Here is a 22507-nt window from a genome sequence, read left to right as displayed (position 1 = left end):
CTTGTTTATGGTTTCCTTTGCAGTGCAAAAGCTTTTAACTTTCATTAGGTCCCATTTGTTTATCTTTGTTTTTATTTCCATTACTCTAGTCTTTACTAGAGGAAGGTGGGTCAAAAAAGATCTTGCTGTGATTTATGTCAAAGAGTGTTCTTCCTATGTTTTCCCCTAAGAGTTTTATAGTGTCCCGTCTTACATTTAGGTCTTTAATCCATTTTGAGTTTATTTTTGTGTATGGTGTTAGGGAGTGTTCTAATTTCATTCTTTTATATGTAGCTGCCCAGTTTTCCCAGCAGCACTTATTGAAGAGGCTGTCTTTTCTCCACTGTATATCCTTGCCTCCTTTGTCATAGATTAGTTGACTATAGGTGCATGGGTTTATATCTGGGCTTTCTATTCTGTTCCGTTGATCTCTATTTCTGTTTTTGTGCCAGTACCATATTGTCTTGATTACTGTAGCTTTGTATTATAGTTTGAAATCTGGGAGTCTGATTCCTCCAGCTCCATTTTTTTCCCTCAACATTGCTTTGGCTATTCAGGGTCTTCTGTGTGTCCATACAATTTTAAGATTTTTTTGTTCTAGTTCTGTAAAAAATGCCATGGATAATTTGATAGGGATTGAGCTGAATATGTAGATTGCTTTGGATAGTATAGTCAGTTTCACAATATTGATTCTTCCAATCCAAAACATGGTATATCTCTCCATCTGTTGGTGTCGTCTTTGATTTCTTTCATCAGTGTTTTATAGTTTTCTGAGTACAGGTCTTTTACCTCCTTAGGTAGGTTTATTCCTACGTATTTTATTCTTTTTTTTGCAATGGTGAATGGGATTGTTTCCTTAATTTCTCTTTCTGATTTTTCATTGTTAGTGTATAGGATGCAAGAGATTTCTGTGCATTAATTTTGTGTCCTGCAACTTTACCAAATTCATTGATTAGCTTTAGTAGTTTTCTGGTGGCATCTTTAGGATTTTCTATGTATAGTATCATGTCATCTGCAAACAGTGACATTTTTACTTCATCTTTTCCAATGTGTATTCCTTTTATTTCTTTTTCTTCTCTGATTGCCGTGGCTAGGACTTCCAAAACTATGTTGAATAATAGTGGTGAGAGTGGACATCCTTGTCTCGTTCCTGATCTTAGAGGAAATGCTTTCAGTATTTCACCATTGAGAATGATATTGGCTGTGGGTTTGTCATATATGGCCTTTATTATGTTGAGGTAGGTTCCCTCTATGCCCACTTTCTGGAGAGTTTTTATCATACATGGGTGTTGAATTTTGTCAAAAACTTTTTCTGCATCTATTGAGATGATCATATAGTTTTTATCCTTCAATTTGTTAATATGGTGTATCACATTGGTTGATTTGTGTATATTGAAAAATCCTTCCATCCCTGGGATAAATCCCACTTGATCATGGTGTATGATCCTTTTAATGTATTGTTGGATTCTGTTTGCTAGTATTTTGTGGAGGATTTTAGCCTGCATATTCATCAATGATACTGGTCTGTAATTTTCTTTTTTTGTAGTATCTTTGTCTGGTTTTGGTTTCAGAGTGTTGGTGGCCTCGTAGAATGAGATCGGGAGTGTTCCTTCCTCTGCAATTTTTTGGAAGAGTTTGAGAAGGATGGGTGTTAGCTCTTCTCTAAATGTTTGATAGAATTCACCTGTGAAGCCATCTGGTCCTGGACTTTTGTTTGTTGGAAGATTTTTAATTACAGTTTCAATTTCATTACTTGTGATTGGTCTGTGCATATTTTCCAGTTCTTCCTGGTTCAGTCTTGGAAGATGATACCTTTCTAAGAATGTGTCCATTTCTTCCAGGTTGTCCATTTTATTGGCATAGAGTTGCTTGTAGTAGTCTCTTATGATGCTGTGTTTTTCTACGGTGTCCGTTGGAACTTCTTTTTCATTTCTAATTTTACTGATTTGAGTCCTCTCCCTCTTTTTCTTGATGAGTCTGGCTAATGGTTTATCAATTTTGTTTATCTTCCCAAAGAACCAGCTTTTCGCTTTATTTATCTTTGCTACTGTTTTCTTTGTTTCTCTTTCATTTATTTCTGCTCTGATCTTTATGATTTCTTTCCTTCTACTAACTTTGGCTTTTGTTTGTTCTTCTTTCTCTAGTTCTTTTCAATGTAAGGTTAGATTGTTTATTTGAGATTTTTTTTTGACTCTTGAGGTAGGATTGTATTGCTATAAACTTCACTCTTAGAACTGCTTTTGCTGCATCCCATAGGTTTTGGGTCGTTGTGTTTTCATTGTCATTTGTCTCTAGGTATTTTTAGATTTCCTCTTTGAATTCTTCAGTGATCTCTTGGTTATTTACCAATGTATTGTTTAGCCTCCATGTGTTTGTGTTTTTTACGTTTTTTTCCCTTTGTAATTTATTTCCAATCTCATAGCATTGTTGTTGGAAAAGATGCTTGATATGATTTCAGTTTTCTTCAATTTACCGAGGCTTGATTTGTGACCTAATATGAGATCTATCCTGGAGAATGTTCCATGTGCACTTGAGAAGAAAGTGTAATCTGCTATTTTCAGATGGAATTTCCTATAAATATCAATTAAATCTATCTGGTCTATTGTGTTATTTAAAGCTTCTGTTTCCTTATTAATTTTAAGTCTGGATGATCTGTCCATTGGTGTAAGTGAGGTGTTAAAGTCCCCCACTATTATTGTGTTACTGTCAATTTCCTCTTCTACAGCTGTTAGCATTTGCCTTATGTATTGAGGTGCTCCTATGTTGGGTGCATATATATTTATAATTGTTACATCTTCTTCTTGGATTGATCCCTTGATCATTATGTAGTGTCCTTCCTTGTCTCCTGTACCATTCTTTATTTTAAAATCTATTTTATCTGATACTAGTATTGCTGCTCCAGCTTTCTTTTGATGTCCATTTGCATGGAATATCTTTTTCCATCCTCTCTTTTGCAGTCTGTATGTGTCCCTAGGTTTGAAGTGGCTCTCTTGTAGACAGCATATATATGGGTCTTGTTTTTGTATCCATTCAGCAAGCCTGTGTCTTTTGGTTGGAGCATTTAATCCATTCACATTTAAGGTAATTATCGATATGTATGTTCCTATTACCAATTTCTTAATTGTTTGGGGTTTGTTTTTTGTAGGTCCTTTTCTTCTCTTGTGTTTCCCACTTAGAGAAGTTCCTTCAGCACTTGTTGTAGAGCTGGTTTGGTGGTGCTGAATTCTCTTAGCTTTTGCTTGTCTGTAAAGCTTTTGATTTCTGTGTCAAATCTGAATGAGATCCTTGCCGGGTAGAGTAACCTTGGTTGTAGGTTCTTCCCTTTCATCACTTTAAATATATCATGCCACTCCCTTCTGGCTAATAGACTTTCTGCTGAGAAATCAGCTGTTAACCTTATGGGAGTTCCCTTGTATGTTATTTGTCATTTTTCCCTTGCTGCTTTCAATAATTTTCTTTGTCTTTAATTTTTGTCAATTTCATTACTATGTGTTTGGCACGTCTCTCCTTGGGTTTATCCTGCCCGGGACTCTCTGCGCTCCTGGACTTGGGTGGCTATTTCCTTTCCCATGTTAGGGAAATTTTCAACTATAGTCTCTTCAAATGTTTTCTTGGGTCCTTTCTCTCTCTCTTCTCCTTCTGGGACCCCTATAATGCGAATGTTGGTGTGTTTAATGTTGTCCCAGAGGTCTCTTATGCTGTCTTCATTTCTTTTCATTCTTTTTTCTTTATTCTGTTCCGTGGCAGTGAATTCCACCATTTTGTCTTCCAGGTTACTTACCTGTTCTTCTGCCTCAGTTATTCTGCTATTGATTCCTTCTAGTGTATTTTTCATTTCAGTTATTGTATTGTTCATCTCTGTTTGTTCTTTAATTCGTCTAGGTGTTTGTTCTGTAATTCTTCTAGGTCTTTGTTAAACGTTTCTTGCAGCTTCTCGATCTTTGCCTCCATTCTTTTTCCGAGGCCCTGGATCATCTTCACTATCATTATTCTGAATTCTTTTTCTGGAAGGCTGCCTATCTCCACTTCATTTAGTTGGTGTTTTATCTTGTTCCTTCATCTGGTACTTAGTCCTCTACCTTTTCATTTTGTCTGTCTTTCTGTGAATGTGGTTTTTGTTCCACAGGCTGCCGGATTGTAGTTCTTCTTGCTTCTGCTGTCTGCCCTCTGGTGGATGAGGCTATCTAAGAGGCTTGTGCAAGCTTCCTGATGGGAGCGGCTGGTGGTGGGTAGAGCTGAGTGTTGCTCTGGTGGGCAGAGCTCAGTAAAACTTTAATCTGCTTGTCTGCTGATGGGTGGGGCTGAGTTCCCTCCCTGCTGGTTGTTTGGCCTGAGGCAACCCAGCACTGGAGCCTACCGGGCTCTTTGGTGGGGCTAATGGTGGACTCTGGGAGGGCTCATGCCAAGCAGTACTTCCCAGAACTTCTGCTGCCAGTGTACTTGTCCCTGCTCTGAGCCACAGGTGCCCCCCACTTCTGCAGGAGACCCTCCAACACTAGCAGGTAGGTCTGGTTCAGTCTCCTATAGGGTCACTGCTCCTTCCCCCTGGGTCCTGATGTGCACACTACTTTGTGTGTGCCCTCCAAGAGTGGAGTCTCTGTTTCCCCGGTCCTGTCGAAGTCTTGCAATCAAATCCCTTTAGGCTTCAAAGTCTGATTCTCTGGTAATTCCTCCTCCCGTTGCCGGACCCCCAGGTTGGGAAGCCTGATGTGGGGCTCAGAACCTTCACTCCAGTGGGTGGACTTTTGTGGTATAATTGTTCTCCAGTTTGTGAGACACCCACCCAATGGTTATGGGCTTTGATTTTATTGTGATTGTGCCCCTCCTACCGTCTCATTGTGGCTTCTCCTTTGTCTTTGGATGTGGGGTATCTTTTTTGGTGAGTTCCAGTGTCTTCCTGTCAATGATTGTTCAGCAGTTAGTTGTGATTCCAGTGTTCTCGCAAGAGGGAGTGAGCGCACGTTCTTATACTCCGCCATGTTGAACCAATCTCCTACTAATTTGTTTTGATTCCACCTCTAGAATGTGTCTCAGATGCAGACAGTTCTTCCCATCCATACTGTAGGATTTTCATTCAGGCCATTCTCATTTTTGCCAGTGTTACTGTAAGAGCCCTTCACTGGTACCTCTGCTTTAGTCATTTCTTTCTCCCTTCCTTCTTCCATATAATAGGCCATATGCCTTCTCTTTTCTAAATGTATTGTTGCCAGTAATCTGCCTAAAACCCTCCTCTGAATGTCTCATGTCACAGTGGTTATTTCATATTCCTTGGCATGACATAAAAGTCATTTATAAAATAATATTTATTCTTAAGCTTCATGTCCCTTCATATACTCTGTTTTAGCTTTGATTAACTCTCTTAACCCTGGACCTTAACCCATGCATCTTCTCTTATCTCTGTTTAACCCTCATTTTTTCCCACAAACTACCTTTGCCCTCCAAAGCTTTGGATAGCTATCTTCCCTTGAATCTCATATGACATTTTACTGACCAAATTAGCACAGTGTATTTTATTTGTTTCTTTATATCTCTGTCCTATGTGATTGTAAGATCTGGGAAGTTAAAGTCTATTTATAATTCGCCACTAACCATAGTACCAACTAAAACCTGGCACATTATAGGCATTAAATACTTCTGGATGAATGGATTCAGGAATGATTTTTTAAAAAATTATGTCAGGTTTTGCACATGCTTTTAAATGCATGGGAAGGATGTACTTGTTCTTAAGTTTAAAAAAAAATTTTGGCATGTTGTTTGATAAATATTGCCTATGCTTTCAAGATGATTTGGACTTCTGAATAGGGTAGTTATAGGAAACCCCCTATTGACTGTGAGTTCAAAGTTATGAGTATTTTTTTCAGATGAAAGTAGGTCACAGTTGTGGGGATAGTATTCAGCGTTAGTACTCACATCTACAAATATTTTACAGTAAAAGGGAGATTCCCAACATGAAGTTAATTTTTTCGAGTAGAAAATATTTAGAAGGGTTTATGAATACTTTCTTTGTCTCAAGAACTTAAATAGCATTTAAATATTCAAAATATTTGGTAATAATTTCCAATAAAAATATGGAGTTAAAAAATCAGGGTCAGTTAGAATGTTACATGTTCAAGCAGGAGTTTGTAGGCAGTGTGTTTTAGAGCTATAAGTAAATAAAGTATTTTATTTCAACCATAATTTGTTGATTCTTAATATCATACATATTTAAAGTATGTCCAATTTGACATTTTTAGTCCCCCCCTTTTGTTTCTCTTTGCTCTTTTAAAGAGACAGAAATAGGAAATGCATAGGATTTTGTGGTTAGTTGGATAAAATTGATTATAAGTCGTAATCAATATTTCTAAATATCTCAGCTATTTATCGTAATAAGTAATATTCTAAGCTTAATAATTACAGAAATTTTATTAAAAATAATTTAAAGTGACTTTGAGAGATTTCTAAGACTTGTCTAAATATTTCAGATAGGAAGCTATACATGGAAAACTCAAATTTTCCTCTGGTATTGTAGGCCTTCCCTATGTGAACCATTTAAGTATCCTGATAATTTGATTACTAGGTACCTGAAATTTTGCCTTCTACCATCAGATCAAAAACCGATTAAAATAATTTTTCTTTATTGCTTTATCACTTACCTCTACAAAAATCTTGTGAGGGTCAGGACTTCCCTGTGATCCAGTGGTTAAGACTCCCTTCCAATGCAGGGAGTGTGGGCTCGATCCCTGATCAGTGAGCTAAGATCCCACATGCTTCATGGCCAAAAAACCAAAACATAGAACAGAAGCAATATTGTAACAAATTCAATAAAGACTTCAAAAAATGGACTATATAAAAAAAAAACTTTAAAAAAAAGTTGCGAGGGTAAGTTTTTCATCTTAAAATATTTCTCCGTACCAAATATAACTCTATTTCTAAAAATTTAGGTAGCATGTTTTTATCATTATAAAATACATCGTTTTCTATGTCATAGAAAATGTGCTATAAAGAGGATCAAACAGAATATTAATTAAGCATTACTCAGTTAAGCATTATTCACTTTAAAATTTGGGACAATTATGTCACAGTACATTAAAATGTCTCTTAACCAATTTCCTTTCTTGTGATACTTCAGCTTCAAATGACTTCTTAGAACTAGTATCACATAAATTAGCCTGATTACAGGTATCTGCACTGTGTAGGACTCTTGAGTTTCCATAATCAAGTGATGTCATTTTTCCCAATTATTAATTAGTTTAACATCTATTAATATACTCATCAAATGTTCATTCTCGTCTCTGCCTGTTTATCATTTGCCATTTTCTTTCTGGTTTATTTGTAATTTCTTGTTGACTTCTAGGAATAAATGATTATCTTTAGTTTGTTGTGTAGGTTTTAAACATATTCTCTCATTTGACTTGTCTTTTTATGTTATCTTTTTTTAAAAAAAGTTCTTAACTTTAATGTACTTAAATTTATCATTTTCCCTTTATTTTAAGTGTTTTGGAACTTGTTTAAGAAATCTTTTCACTATTTCATACAAAATTTTTCCTTTATTTTAAAATTTTGAAGTTTTTTACTTGAGATTTAATTGTTTGACAATGTGAATTTATTTTGTGTGTGAGAGAATGGAATAGGTAGGTATTTTCATTTGTAAAAATATGGAAAATTATTTTTATCAACATCAATTTTGCAAAATCCAGTCGTTCCTTAGAAATCAGCTATATCACATCAATCATATATCAAGTTTTTATATATGAGTATATTTATTTCTGGCTTCTTTGTTCCACTGGTTAATTTTATCTCTCTATGATAATACCTCATTTTACTAATTTACATGCTTTATAATATGTTTTGATACTTGATATGGTAGTTCCCTCTTTTTTTCCTTTTTTAAACTTTGACTATTCTTGGTACATATAAATTTTAGAATAAGCTTGTTATGTTACATGCAAACACCCATTGGGATTTCAAACAATTACGTTCATCGGTTTTTTATTATGCAGGTGAATTTAGTTTCTCCAGGGTTTTTTTTAAGATTCCTTTGAGTCTCATACTATTGGCCCAAGAAAATTCCAGCAGTATAGCAAATACCAAAATCTGTTTAGAAGAGAGAACTGAGTAGGAGGTAATGGGGAAAATGGGCAAATTGACAAAATTTTCATGCTAAAATACTGGTTTTGTAACATATTTGTATATATAGTATTCATTTAATGTATATCTGTGAGTATATAACTGTGTATATAGATACAGATAAATATATGGATAGATCAATTGTCACATATAAGTAGAACATCTTATCCTTTCTGCTCATTTGCATTAATTTTCTGTTAATTGCTGTTCATGTAGTTTTCCCAATTTTTTTCTTGTGTTGTTATTTCTTACATATTTATAGAAATATTGATAGATATCTCTTATCTTTTGTGTTAGTTGTAAATTGTTATTCTGCTTGTACAATTCTTTTAACTTATTTATGGTAGCTTTTTCATAGAGATATTAGTGTGTAGACCAATCTGTTATCTGACAAATTCTGGGATTTTTGTAATGTTTAAAAAATTCTTCCTCATATTAAGATTATTAAGATTTTTAATTATTTCTAATGCTTTTTTTACATTAAGTTTCTTTAACCATCTGAAGTTTATTTTTTTTATTGCATGAGGCAGATGTGATACTTTATTCTTAGTTATTTGAATTATCCTAATATTATTCATTGATTGTCCATCTCCATTTTAATTTGAAATGGAAATTTTATAATAAACTAAACTCTCATATATATGGGTAATAAAATGATTACTTACTTTAGCCTATTTTATATTTGGTTAATGACACTCATGCTAAATTTCATTTTTCTCTTTTTTAGTATTGTGGAGAAAAGATATATATGCCTGGAATTTATTATTACATTCAGTATAAATTTTCTTATCTTTCATGCTATAATCTCTCCTCAAATATTTGGATATTCTTTTTTGTCCTTGTATCTATAAATAGTGGACCAGACTGATTACTGGTTACTAGCATAAGTTTTTGTTGTTTTTTGTTGCAGTTATTATTTGTTTGCTTTTTAGAAGCTGTCAGGGTCTGCTTACATCGAGGGTTTTATCCAGTGTATAAAATTTTTACTCAAGCTCTTTGTAAATAGGAGGTAATATGCTTAGGCAAGGAAGTTGTGGGCCTTTTCTTTTGCCTTAATAAGCTTACTTTTGAGTTTGTAGCCCCTTAGAATCTTTTCCCTCATTGATAAATGTGCTTTTATTTTTCCTCACTCACCTGTTTGGGTCTATGTAAGATTCTGCTAGTTATGTAGGCCCTGTTTTGTTTCTCTCTAGAACCATAACTTCTATTCTTAGATAGCCTCTCCCTCTTAGGCAGATCTCCAATGTGGTTAGAGAATTCTTCTCATGGCAATGACTAGAAGGTAACTTCTCAGCCATGTATTCTGGATTCTTGGGATAGAAAGCAGTAAGACTGGACTGGCCCATCTCATCACAGGCAGCCCTTTAATTATTTACTTTGCCTATCACCTGGTTATTCTCACATACTGGGAATTTCTCGTGAGTTCCACACAGAAGCCTTTTACCTCCCCTGAAATGGTTTCCACTTGTCTCTTCTGAGTTATACTTTTCTTTGCTCTCTTTTCATTATCAGTCTCATCTGATTACTCTGTTTCGGGGAATTCTTCTCAAATATATGTACCAGTGATTTTATTGACATACCTATATATTTTTTCCCAGAAATTTTGGTTATAATATAGGAATTGGGGAAAAGTAATCATGTATCTTCAATTTAAATTCTTGAATTGGAGATTGTCTATGAAACGCACAACATTCTGACTGTATATTCCTTGTGTTTTTGTTAATTTGTGCCCCTTAGAGCCCAAGGTAGTGTTAGAATATATCTGTAGAACATGACTCCTACCAAGGAGTTTATAGTCCAGAAGAGGGATATTACTCTGAAAAACTAAATATTTGTGAACTTACATGTAATTATGTATTTTCCACTCTTTGGTAATATATTAAATATCATGCACTTACGATTGTGTGGAAAGTCTTTTAGGAATAAATGGCATTTGAAGTGACCCTTGATGTAAAGGTAAAATTTAGAAACAGATAAAAGATGCGAACAATTAGGTGGGAGTAATAATAAAAGGACTAGCTAGGATAAGTATATAGCTGTTGTGGAAACAACAGAGTATAAGTTGACGGAAATATAATGGGGAATGTGAAGTAGAGTATTTGTAATTTTGTCAGTGAGTTTAGGTGTGTGTTAAATTTACTATTGTCTTTTTTTTTTGAATTTTATTTTATTTATTTTTTTATACAGCAGGTTCTTATTAGTTGGGAGGTGGTGGTATGATGAATTGGGAGATTGGGACTGATATATATACACTAATATGTATAAAATGGATAACTAATAAGAACCTGCTGTGCTATTGTTTTTAAGATGTTAAAAATTTGATTTTTTATTGAGATCTTTTATTTTGACAGTTTGAAACGTCTTTGGAAGAATGGTAAGAACCTTTCGTGCTTCTTTTTTATGTTCAAATTTTGATGATTAATCTGCTGTAGATGAGTTTATTTGAAAAGAAAAGGGAAATTGAAAGCAGAATTTTTATACTAGATATTAAAATTTATTTTTAAAAATATAAGAATTAGGATGTCTCTGGAAATGGCAGAATAGGGATTTCCAGGGTTGTGTCCTACCACAAAAACAACTGTAAAGTTGGCAAAACTTGATGAGAATCAACTTCTGCAGAAATGCGGAATCTAGTCCAAAACTTACAACAACAAGGGAAAAAGTTAAGGAAGAAAGAGGTACTGCATTGCATGAAGGAAGGACTGTGGCTAAATTGCCCACTTGCCATCCTCCAGCCCTCAGATCAGTGGTGGCCATGAAGCAAATAGCCTGACTTGTGGTGCAGATTGCTAGTGCCAGAAGGAACAGTATGGACCTTATTCTTAAAGAATTATGGTTCAGTGTTTTGCTAAGTCTGATGACTCCCTGAAGGACCAGCACAAAGGATTGTCTTTGTTTTTTCCTGACTAAGAGCAATCACAGAGCTGGAACCACTTCCAGCCAGTGTTTGCTGAAAGTATTTAAAGTCATATATTTGCCACCAATGTCTGAGGCTGTGGATTAGTCAGGACAAGCATTAAAAAGATCAAAATGCCTGGGAATAAAGAATTTGGGAAAAGAGATACATGGGGGAATAGGGTTTTTCAATGCTCTCATATATACTACAGAATTAAAAAGTGCACACATATGAAGAGTGTTGGACATATGCTCAGGAAGGACCAAGAAAACTTAATCTTTTACCTCTGGCTAGCGTTTAGTATCTGCACAGGTAAGAATTGAAGGTAGAGGCAGAGTTGTAAACTGCCTGGATAAACATTAAAGGAGTACTCCAACTCGGAGCCAGTCTGCTAAGATTGGGAGTGTATATTTTTCCTTTTTTCCTTTTTTTTTTTGGGCCGCAGGTGTTTAAGGTAACTTGGACAAAACTCAAGTTCACCAGTAAGCTAATGAAACACTTCAATGGCCACAAATGAAAAAGAATACAGATATTACAATAAGTGTTTAGAAGAATCACTAAGCAAATAAAAACCCACCACAAACAGCAAAAATAAACCCAGTAGAGGGAGGGTAATTTTATATCCATATCACATTAAAATACTCAAAATTTCCAGGTTTTTACAGAAATTATGAGGCAGGGAAAGAATAAAAGAAAATTTGCCCCATTAACAAGGGGAGAAAAGAAATGAAGGAAACTGGCTCTGAGGAAGCCTAGACATTGTGCTTATTGGACAAAGACTTTAAGTCAACTGTCTTAAGTATCCTCAAAGAGTTAAAGTAAACTATGGACAAAAAACCCCAACAAAACCAGGAGAGTAATGTCTCAACAAATATAGAATATCAATAAAGAAATAGAAATTATGAGAAAGAATCAAATAAGACATTCTGGAGCTAAAAGGTACAATAACTGAAACGAAAAATTAGAGATGTTCATCAACAGATTTGAGCAGGCAGAAGAGAGAATCACTGAATTTGAATATAGATCAATTGAGATTATTCAGGCTGAGAAACAGAAAGACAAAACAATGAAGAAAAATGAACAGAGCTTTTGGTAGACCAAGGGACACCATCAAGAATACAAATATACGCATAATGGGAGTCCAAGAGTGACAGGGGAGAGAAAAAGGGCGTGAAAGAATATTTAAAGAAACATTGGTTAAAAGCTCCCCAAGTTTGATGGAAGAAATGAATCTGTACTTCCACTAAATTCAGTGAACTCCAAGCAGGTTAAACTCAGAGATCCGCACTAAGACATATCATAGTAAAATTGTTGAAAGCCTGGGACGAAGGTAGTATCTTGAAAGCAGCAAGAGAGAAGTTGCTCATCATGTACAAGGGATTTTCAATAAAATTTTAAGTCATTTTCTCATCAGAAATTATGGAGGACAGAAGGCAGTGGATTGACATATGTAAAATGCTGGAAGAAAACAACTTGTCAGACAAAAACTCTGAATCCTGCAAAAGTGTCCTTCAAAAATAAAGGATAAATTAATATATTCCCAGATAAACAAAAACTGAGGGGCTCCACACATTATCAGATCTGTTCTATCAGAAATCCTATAGGTAGTCCCTTCAGGCAGAAGTGAAAGGACACTAGACAGTAACTTGCAGCCATATGAAGGAATACCAAAAGTAAAGGTAGCTATAAAGATAAATACAAAAATTAGTATAATTGCATTTTTATTATGTATCATTTTATTTTTCTATCTAATTAAAATTAAATAGATATAACAATAATGGTAAATCTATATTAACGGGTACACAATGTATAAATGTCTAATTTGTGAAAATGACAACATAAAGGGAAGAAGCAGATCTGTAAAGGAACAGGATTTTTAATACTATTGACAATACGTTGATTTTAACTCAGACTTATTTTTTGTGAAGTTAAGATGTTAGTTGTAACATCTAATCTCCAAGGAACCACTAAGAAAAACTCTGACAAAACAAATAAATAAAAAACACAGAAATCCAATAAGAAGGAAACTAAAACAATAAAATCAACTAACCACAAAAGAAGGCAGTTATGGAGAAATTAAAGAATAAAAAAATAATATAGAAAACAAATAGTAGAATGCCAGAAGTAAGTCCTTTCTTATCAGTAATTACTTTTCATGAAAATGGATTAAACTCTCCTATCAAAAGGTAGAGAGTGGTAGAATGGATAAGAATACATTCTCTAACTACATGTTGTTTATAAGAGACTCAATTGATGTCCAAAGACACAAGTAGGTTGAAAATGAAAGGATGAAAAATATATTCCAGGAAAATGGTAACCAGAAGAGAGGTTGAGTGGCTATACTAATATAACACAAAATAGACTTTAAGTCAAAACATATTCAAGAGACAAAGAATACATGATATCTTGATAAAAGAGTCACACCATCAAGAATATATAAAAATTACAAACCTATACATACCTAAAAACCTCAAAAGCATGCAGTAAACTGACAGAAGTGAAAGAAGTAGACAGTTCTATAATAAGTTTGAGAATTCAGTACCCCCACTTTCAATAATGGATAAAAGAACCAAAAAGATCAATAAGGAATTAGACTTGCACAGCACTAAAACCATCTAGGCCTAACTGACTTGTGTAGTACTGTCCACGCAGCAACAGTAGAAATCACATTTTTTCACATTCACATTGAACATTATTCAGGATAGATTGAACATTATTAAGCCACATTTAAAAATCTCAAAAATTTAAAAAGATTAAATTCATACAAAGTACCTTCTCTGACCCAATTCAATGAAACTAGAAATCAATAATAGGAGGAAACATGGAAAATTCACATATGTGTATAAATTAGACAGCATGCTCTAAAAAACCCAGTGAGTCAATTTGTAATCACAGAAGATATTAGAAAATAATTTGAGATGAATGAAAATGAAAACACGTGGTACCAAAACTTATGAGATGAAGTAAAAGAAGTTCCCAAAGGGGAATGTATAGCCATAAATGATTACATTAAAAAGAAGATTCCAAATCCAATAACCTAACTCTATAGCTTACAGAACTAGAAAAGAATGAGTGTGCTAAAATTAGCAAAAGAAAGGAAATAATAAAGACTAGAACACAGATAAATGAAATGCAGAGTAAAAAGAAAACAATAAATAGTATAAATGAAAACAAAAGTTGTTTCTTTGAGAAGATCAAACAAATTAACAGACCTTTAGACTGACAAAAAAAGAGAACACTTGAATTAAAAAATTCTTTAAAAAATTGGGGACATTACTATAGATCTTGCATAAATAAAGATTATAAGATAATACAATGAACAGTTGATAATACTATGAACAACAGATTAGATAGCCAAGATGAAATAAACACATTCTTTAGAAACAAACTATCAAAGCTGACTCAGGAAGAAGTAGAAAATCTGAACAGGTCTGTAATGAGTAAAGAGATTGAGTCAGTAAAATCGCCCAACCAAAGAAAAGCCCGGGACCAGATGGCTTCACTGGTGAATTCTACTAAACTGTTGAAAGAAGAATCAATACCAATGCTTCTCAAACTCTTTCAAGAAATAGAAGAGAAGGAAAAACTTTGTAACCCATTCTATGAGGTCAGCAGTACCCTGATACCAAAGCCAGATAAAGAAATCACAAGAAAAGGAAATGTAGACCAATCACTTTGAATATAGATGCAAAAACTCTTAACAAAATATCAGCAACATGAGTCCAGCAACATATTAATAGAATTATATATCATGACCAAGTAAGATTTATCCCAGGAATGTGAGAGTGGTTCAGAATACAAAAGCCAATCAATGTAATGGATCACAGTAATAAAAGGAGGTGGGGGGAACTCATGTGAGCATCTCAATTGATGCGGAAAGCATGTGGCAAAATCCAACAGCTTTTCATAATGAAAACACTCAAAAACTAGAATGGGAAGGGAATTTCCAAAACATGGTAAAGGACATTTATGAGTAACTCTTGACTGACATTACACTTAATGGTGCAGACAGAAAGTTTCCAACCTAAGATCAGGAATAAGACAAGGATGCCCATATCTTGCCACTTCTGTTGAACATTGGCACTCTCGTGTAGTGCTGGTGGGAATGTAAAATGGCTCAGCCACTATGAAAAACAGTTTGGTGGTTCCTCAAAAAGTTAAACCTAGAATTACCATATGACCCAGCAATTTCACTTTGATGTATATACACAAAAGATTTTAAAACAGGTGTTCAAAAAAAAAAACTTGGGGCTTCCCTGGTGGCGCAGTGGCTGAGAATCTGCCTGCCAATGCAGGGGACACGGGTTCGAGCCCTGGTCTGGGAAGATCCCACATGCCGCGGAGCAACTAGGCCCGTGAGCCACAACTACTGAGCCTGCGCGCCTGGAGCCTGTGCTCCACAACAAGAGAGGCCGCGGCAGTGAGAGGCCCGCGCACCGCGATGAAGAGTGGCCCCCACTTGCCGCAACTAGAGAAAGCCCTCGCACAGAAACGAAGACCCAACACAGCCAAAAATAAATTAATTAATTAAAAAAAAAAAAAGCCCATCTCTTGGCCCATTTACAAAAAAAAAACAAACAAACTTGTATACAAATATTTGTATCATTAGTATTTACAATAGCCAAAAGGTAGAAACAACCTGAAATCCTTCAGTGGACTCACAGATAAATGAAGAGTGGTATATCTGTACAGTGGAGTATTATTCAACCATAAAAAGTAAGGAGGTTCTGATACATGCTACAACATGGATAAAATGAAACTTCCTGAAACTTCTTCAGTACAGTGAAAACTAGTCTAGGATTCAAGTATTGGACCAGAAGAATACTGATAATGAGAAATATTTCGTTATTGAATATACAGAACTTTAGCTAGAAACATTCTTTAAAAAAAATACAACCTTTTAATTTGGACATTTTTCTAAAACCTTAATATCAAATATGAAATAGTATTTTTACTCCTTGCATTTTATATTGTCTCCCCAGAAACTGCTAAACTGAAATTAGAGAAATAACTCTCAAATTATTTTCAGTAAACTCTTTTTTTTTGATAGCAACACTCTCTAGAAAAGACTGATATCATTAAAAACAGTACTGCTTTACTATCCCCTCAAAAAATTTCAAGTCATTTGTAACAAATTTTAAATTTCTCTTAATTTACCATGAAGTACCATTTCCTATTAGAATTTTGCTATGTTCATCTCTTATATAGTACCATTAATATGTATAGTAAGTTTCATCACAAACATTTAAAATTCAATATTAAAACATCACCTAAAATTTGTTTTACTAACTTTAAGTACAGCCTTCCTTTATTAATTGATTGCTTCTTTCCCGTTATAAAGGAGCAGAACTTCTTTCACAAAAGAGCTGAAAGAAGATCTGAGTGTTGCTACACCAGTGAAAGAGGTCATACCAGAAGAATTGAGAGGTAAAGTTGTACCTCATACTAGAGAAGTATAATTATATTTAAAAGCTCATTGGTTTTTCATTTATACATTTCTCATTTTCACAAGAATCATGTATAAGAGTTTTGTAATCCTTATGAGTGACTAATAGAGGAAAGAGCCTCTGTATTGTTTGATTAAACATTTATTCAACAAATATTTATTCATTACTGTACTATACCATATACTGCTCTAGGTCCTGAGTATATAATTATCCCTGCCCACTTCTCAAGAATCTAACTGCAATTCAGTGCTGTCCAGTAGGACTTTCTGTGATAATAGAAGTGTTCCATGTCTCACTGTCCAATAGGGTAGCTACTAGCCACATACAGCAGTTGAGCACTTAAAATATGGCTAGTGAGACTGAAAAATTTGATTTTTAAGTTTAACTTTAACTTACATTTAAATGTAAATTAGTTATGTTGGTTCATGGCTACCATATTGGACATCACAGCTCTTCTATATATATAAATTAAGACTAATATTCTTGTCAAAATTTCCAAATGTAAATGTATAATAATTTATATACTGGTATAAAATTTGTGTTAAAATTACTTCAACATATTTGACTATATCCTTGACATTAAACACTTCGTCCTACCTTTGCCACAAAAATTTGTTGAACCACCTTCCTTTAGAGAAGGATAACCAGTAAACTTAGGACTTTTTAGAAGCACGAATATTTTGTTATTTAATGCTGTCATTCATAGTGAGACTCTGTTTTTACTATTTTTCGTTTATAATGAAAATGAAAACCTGATTTATTCTTAATTTTTCAAATGACAAATTCTAGGAGAAAATATCAATCTATTAATGGTCACAATAACAGTTAAATAAACTACAATTATGTTTATTATAAACATGTATATTTGACTCTAAAACACAAGACAGTATCAGGATGAGGAAGATTTGGGGTATTTAAGTGTTTATGCTAATAAAAAATGCAGGTGGTTGCTCACTCCATATGAAACAGTCAAACTAATTGAGATGGTATTCTGGAAAAAAATTCGGAGAGATATTAAATAGAATGAATTGGAGACACCTTAAGTTATACACAAAACTTTCCATTTTCCAATGGAAAATTAATGTCTTTATTGTCCAAAAGTAAAACAAACCAAAATAAAACAAAGATCTGTCAGCCACCTTTCTTCTTGATCCAGTTTCACTGTTTTACCTCCAGCCCCAGCTCTTTGGAGGCTTTGCCTTTCTTGACACTTTGTGTTTGTTTATGTCTTCTTGTCATGTCACATTTTGGCAAAAGCCAATGTTCACAAGTATAAATCTCACCGGAATGGGACTCATATCCGTCTTTCTTACTGATCTACCTCCAGGGAGAGAGCATACTGCGTAGGACATAACAAGCTCTCTACCCATTTCTTGTATAAATAGATGAATGAATACCCATGTTAATCATTTTATTAACATTAAACCATATCATTCCAGAGCTGTGAACCAAGAATCACAAATATCTCTCATAAGGGAGTTCATTTGTATTATAACTGACTAAATACAATTTGGAAATGACGATGAATTTCTGGCAAGGCTAACTAGGGATGTTGTTATCTGATAAGGTAAAGAACATAAAGTGTCTTGTTTCTAGGAAACTGTGAGGATTTTCAGTATTTATCTGATAAATATTAGATAAATATTAGATAAAGCATTATGGTTTGCTTTTCTCATAGAATGGGAGGAAACACAAGCATAATTTCAAAATAAAGCTCTGTAATACAGCTTATGAATAGAACATGTGTTTTTCCCTCAGAAAAAAATGTGCGTGAAGATACTGGTTGAGACTTAGCTATTCTAATTATTTTATAAAATATTTATTTCAAAATCTGTCTTTATAGGTTATAATTAATGTTATGATTGTATTATAATAAAACTGTCTTTACAAGGCTAATTCACTTTTCTACAATTCTCATAGTAAATATATAAATATTAAAAAGATGGCAACACAGCTAGTACCCCTGTTCCCACCATCCAGCTTATTGGCTGATTCATTAACCAATGTGAATACATATTTCTCTTTTAAGATGAAAAGTGTCCAGAATTAAAGCAGGAAATGGAAACATTGCTATCAGAGGCCATCCAACTCATTAAAAGTCTAGAAACTGATCGTGCAGAAGCTGAAGAAGCTTTAAAACAACAAAAATCAAGAAAGAAAAGGATTAGCGTGCAAATTGATTCTTGGTCAGTCTGGAAACGTCAAGAAATCCCGTTAGCTGTGCAGAAAGGTAATAATAAGGATTTTTCATATTGCCATTTACTCTGTTGGAGAGGCGTGGATGATTAATTGAAGCTCTGAATTAAAAAATTACCTCTGTTTAGAGTGACCATATTATTCTGCATGCAAACCAGTGCGTTTCTGAAAGATACTATTAATAATAATGCTGAGTTTACAGACATAAATTGGGGCTGCACTGAGCAAACCTGGACCTGCTGTCATTTGGTGTTTGTTGGAAATGCCATTGAACTTGTGGTACCCAAGGGTCATGCAAACATTTAGTACATATTTCCCATAATGACTACAATATTTCAGTTACTAGAAATTTAGAAATTTAAAGTGATTGCCAGTTGGTGGCATCAGCCACATCTTTAAATCTCGGAAAATGAGAGAATTCTAAGTGATATTTTAGGAAGTTATTTGCATCTTCTTTTGAGAATTCAATAGTAAATTTGCTTTGGGAACTTCTAGCAGGCAAAGAAACAGGATGTTTCCAAGAGTCATGCAGGTAACACATGTTTAAAAAGGAAACTCTGTCTTTTAGATTACAGAATGAGGGACCTGTGGTCAAGTATTAAACAGTCTAAAGGTATTGGATTTTTCATTTCCAAATACCGTGTTCATCAAGCGTTCCAGACTACCTGATCCTACCTGAGGCTGGAAGGTTTTTATGTTATCATAGGGTAATAATTTTAATTCAGGATTCACATGCTTTAGAAATGGGTTATATTAGGGTTTCCATATAACACATGATTTAAGCCAAGACACCTTTGAGAGAAAAAAGGATGCTATTAATTATTATTCTGGGACAATAGCCATTAATTCAAATTATGTCAGACTCCACCCGTACACATACCTTTATTATAATGTTATAAATCTTCTAAAGCTGTAGTCTCCCAAGTATAGTGTACGCATTTCAGGGAGCTGCAAGAAAAGATGAGATGGTTCCTCAATTATGCTCTTTTAATAAAAAAAATCAAATGTAGATTTAATGCCTATTTCCACCTTTTAAAGTAATGTGAAGCTCACAGCTTAAACTCTCCCTTTGTTCACTCCCTTCTGGAGCTCAGAGCTCAAGAAGCAAGAAATGGGCTCAGAGCCTAGGCTGGGGCTAAATTTAATCCAACCTTTGTCTATGCTCTCTGCCACCCTTTACTAAAGAGCTAACTATATAAAAATTATGCAAAACTCAGGTAACAGTAGACCTTTTTCTACCCACATTTAAAGTAATGTATTTTATAAAATATTTGGTGTCAACAGCTGTTTATAAAAATAAATAATTCATTCGGTCTTGGAGTGAGTTTGCTCTGATTCATAAGGTTTTTGAATAGGATTTGTGATGTGCATATGCTACTAATGTAATAGCATAGGTATATAATTTATAAGTGTGTACATACATACATATATATTGATGTTTTAGAGGCAGCTGAGGCTGCAGTAGGGTCAGAATAGTCATCGGGCTCCCAGTAGATTGTTGAGTGGATTCATATTCACATCCACAGAGAGCCATCTGCCATTTTCCTAATTGTTTGAGTGGCCCTTCCTTGTCAATAGTAGTAGAAAAGTCGGGGGTAGGGAAGGGATAAATTGGCAGATTGGGATTGACATATACACTACTATATATAAAACAGATAACTAATAGCACGGGGAACTCTACTCAATACCCTGTAATGGCCTATATGGGAAAAGAATCCAAAAAAGAATAGATATATGTATATGTATAACTGATTCACTTTGCTGTATACCTGAAACTAACACAACATTGTAAATCAACTGTACTCCAATAAAAAATTATAAAAAAATAAAAATAAACATAAATTAACCCCCACCCCAAGAAAATGAAAGTCAGTGTTGAGGGCTGATTTTCTTTAACTTTTTGCCAATCAATTTATATGTAATCTCATATACCCTTTATAAGAGTGCTTAGATATTATAGTTTGGGGTCTATATGGAGTTCTACTTAAGGATTTACCAAAATAAAATTAAATTGAGATACGTGCCTGCACATTCTAGGAGCCTAATAAATGCATTTTGAACGAAGACGTACATCCTTGCCGTTGCTTATAATTTATTGTTTGAGTTGCCTTTTATTCAGTATTAGTAATGATCTACTTAAAAAACTGAAATTTATGTTCATCTGCTTTATTTTATTTAAGTAGCTTAACGTATGCAATGAAATTTAGCTTTATTATCACTGTGTATTTCTTAAGTGCCTTCTGTTTGTAACATATTACTGAAAAGTTTATGTGCTTTCAGGAATGTGCTGCAATTATATCGATATATTTAGGATATAATCTCTAAATATTTTGAATTTGTTTACAAACTATAAATTTATATATTTTTACAGTCTGTTTAGATTCTCGAAGTCTCTAGCATATGTGACAGGAAAAACTTCTAGTTTCCATAACAGCCTTACCATTAAGTACAATGTGTGTAAAAGTTTTGATAATTTGGGGGGGTAAATTTATGGAAATTTACTTCTTTCTAGGTGTCTTGTGGTTCCTCCTCGAGATCCATCCATCCCCCTAACCACCTCACCCATGCTTGTAACTTTTGTTTTGTGGCCCATGAGGCTGATTTATAATAGACTGCATAAAAGATATCTTTTGCACTCTGTCCTCTTTCTGGGTTCAGCCAGTGGAAATCAGGGGCAAGAGACCATGGGAGATGACGGAGAAGAGTAAGGCTGAGGTATTGTACCTCTGACCACTTTCCTTTCTGCTTGGTCACTACACCCCTTTCCCAAATGACAGCCCTTGGCACTCGATATGCAACTAATAATCGAGTAAATGCCTCTTCTTTTCCCTACCAAAAAAGATAACCAGAAATAAGTTTTTCATCATGAATTGGGTGCTGTATGAACCTATAAATTATAAAATTGGATGTGCCTAGCAATGTTTCCTTATAAAATAAGAATACATATACTATATTATACCCAAGCAGCATCTGAAGGCACAAATAAACTAATGACTCAGATTCCCCTGGTAGTCCCATTGTTCCTGCTTCTGTAAATTCCCTGTCTTTTCCTTAACTTACATTTATGGCTCCACGTACTTCCTTATGACCATCTAATGGGAGAGAAAAACAATCACAGCCCTGGTTTATGAAAGGATTTGAATGGTATGTTGATATAATTTGGGGAGCTACTGTATTACAATCTCAGTATGGAAAAGGTGGAGGCAAAATCACCTTGAAGAAGAAATAACCTGAGGTATAGATGGGAAGTGGCAAAAGGGATTGCATAGTGGTCAGGGACTTAGAAAGAACATGAATATAAGACTGATGAAAGGAAGTCTATGAGAGAGTTTTGGGGATTAACCTTTCAGAAAGGATGGGATGTGAAGATAATTGTGTCCCCTATAAATGCTCACAAGAGTGCCTCTGCTATGGAGGAAGATCTGAGTAATTAATAGAATGTTAAATATTCTGATTTTGGTTTTTTTGACATTGTTTTGTCATGTGAATTAATCAGCTATTACTACAACAATTCTTTGTAATGTAACAAGTCACTTTGGAACTCAGTTGCTTACAACAATAATGATTTTTTTTTTTCCACTCATGGGTCTGTGTGTTGGCTAGGGAGGATTTCTTCAGGCTGCAGATCTAATGGGCTTGACTCAAGACTGTGTGTTGGGTTCAGGTGAGCTTCATGTTTCTCTCATCCTCACTGGCTAGCAGCTCCGAGGGCCATGGTTTTCACGTGGCAAGTGAGGAGAGTACAACATAGTGAGTAAAAAGATAGGATGCCCCTCAAGATGTTAGCTCAAAACTGGCATACTCTCACTGTTACTCACATCCTTTAGTCAAAATAAGTACCATGTCTGAATCACAAATGAGTGTGACAAGAAACTATCTTTAA

General features: G+C 34.4%; 1 protein-coding gene across 1 annotated transcript in view; it reads left to right on the top strand.

Moving 5' to 3' along the window:
- The window catches only part of CCDC178 (coiled-coil domain containing 178), a 368496-nt gene that overhangs the window by 17539 nt on the left and 328450 nt on the right, over positions 1-22507 (top strand). Inside the window, exons 4-6 of the mRNA XM_068562450.1 lie at positions 10437-10459; positions 16323-16408; positions 18458-18658. Of these exons, the coding sequence (XP_068418551.1) occupies positions 10437-10459; positions 16323-16408; positions 18458-18658 (310 nt within the window). The remainder of the gene's footprint in view (positions 1-10436; positions 10460-16322; positions 16409-18457; positions 18659-22507) is intronic.

Source organism: Eschrichtius robustus, chromosome 14, assembly GCF_028021215.1.
Source record: "Eschrichtius robustus isolate mEscRob2 chromosome 14, mEscRob2.pri, whole genome shotgun sequence".
Lineage (NCBI taxonomy): Eukaryota > Metazoa > Chordata > Mammalia > Artiodactyla > Eschrichtiidae > Eschrichtius > Eschrichtius robustus.
The sequence above is the reverse complement of the archived record's forward strand: the minus strand, read 5'-3'. Positions and strand labels throughout refer to the sequence as shown.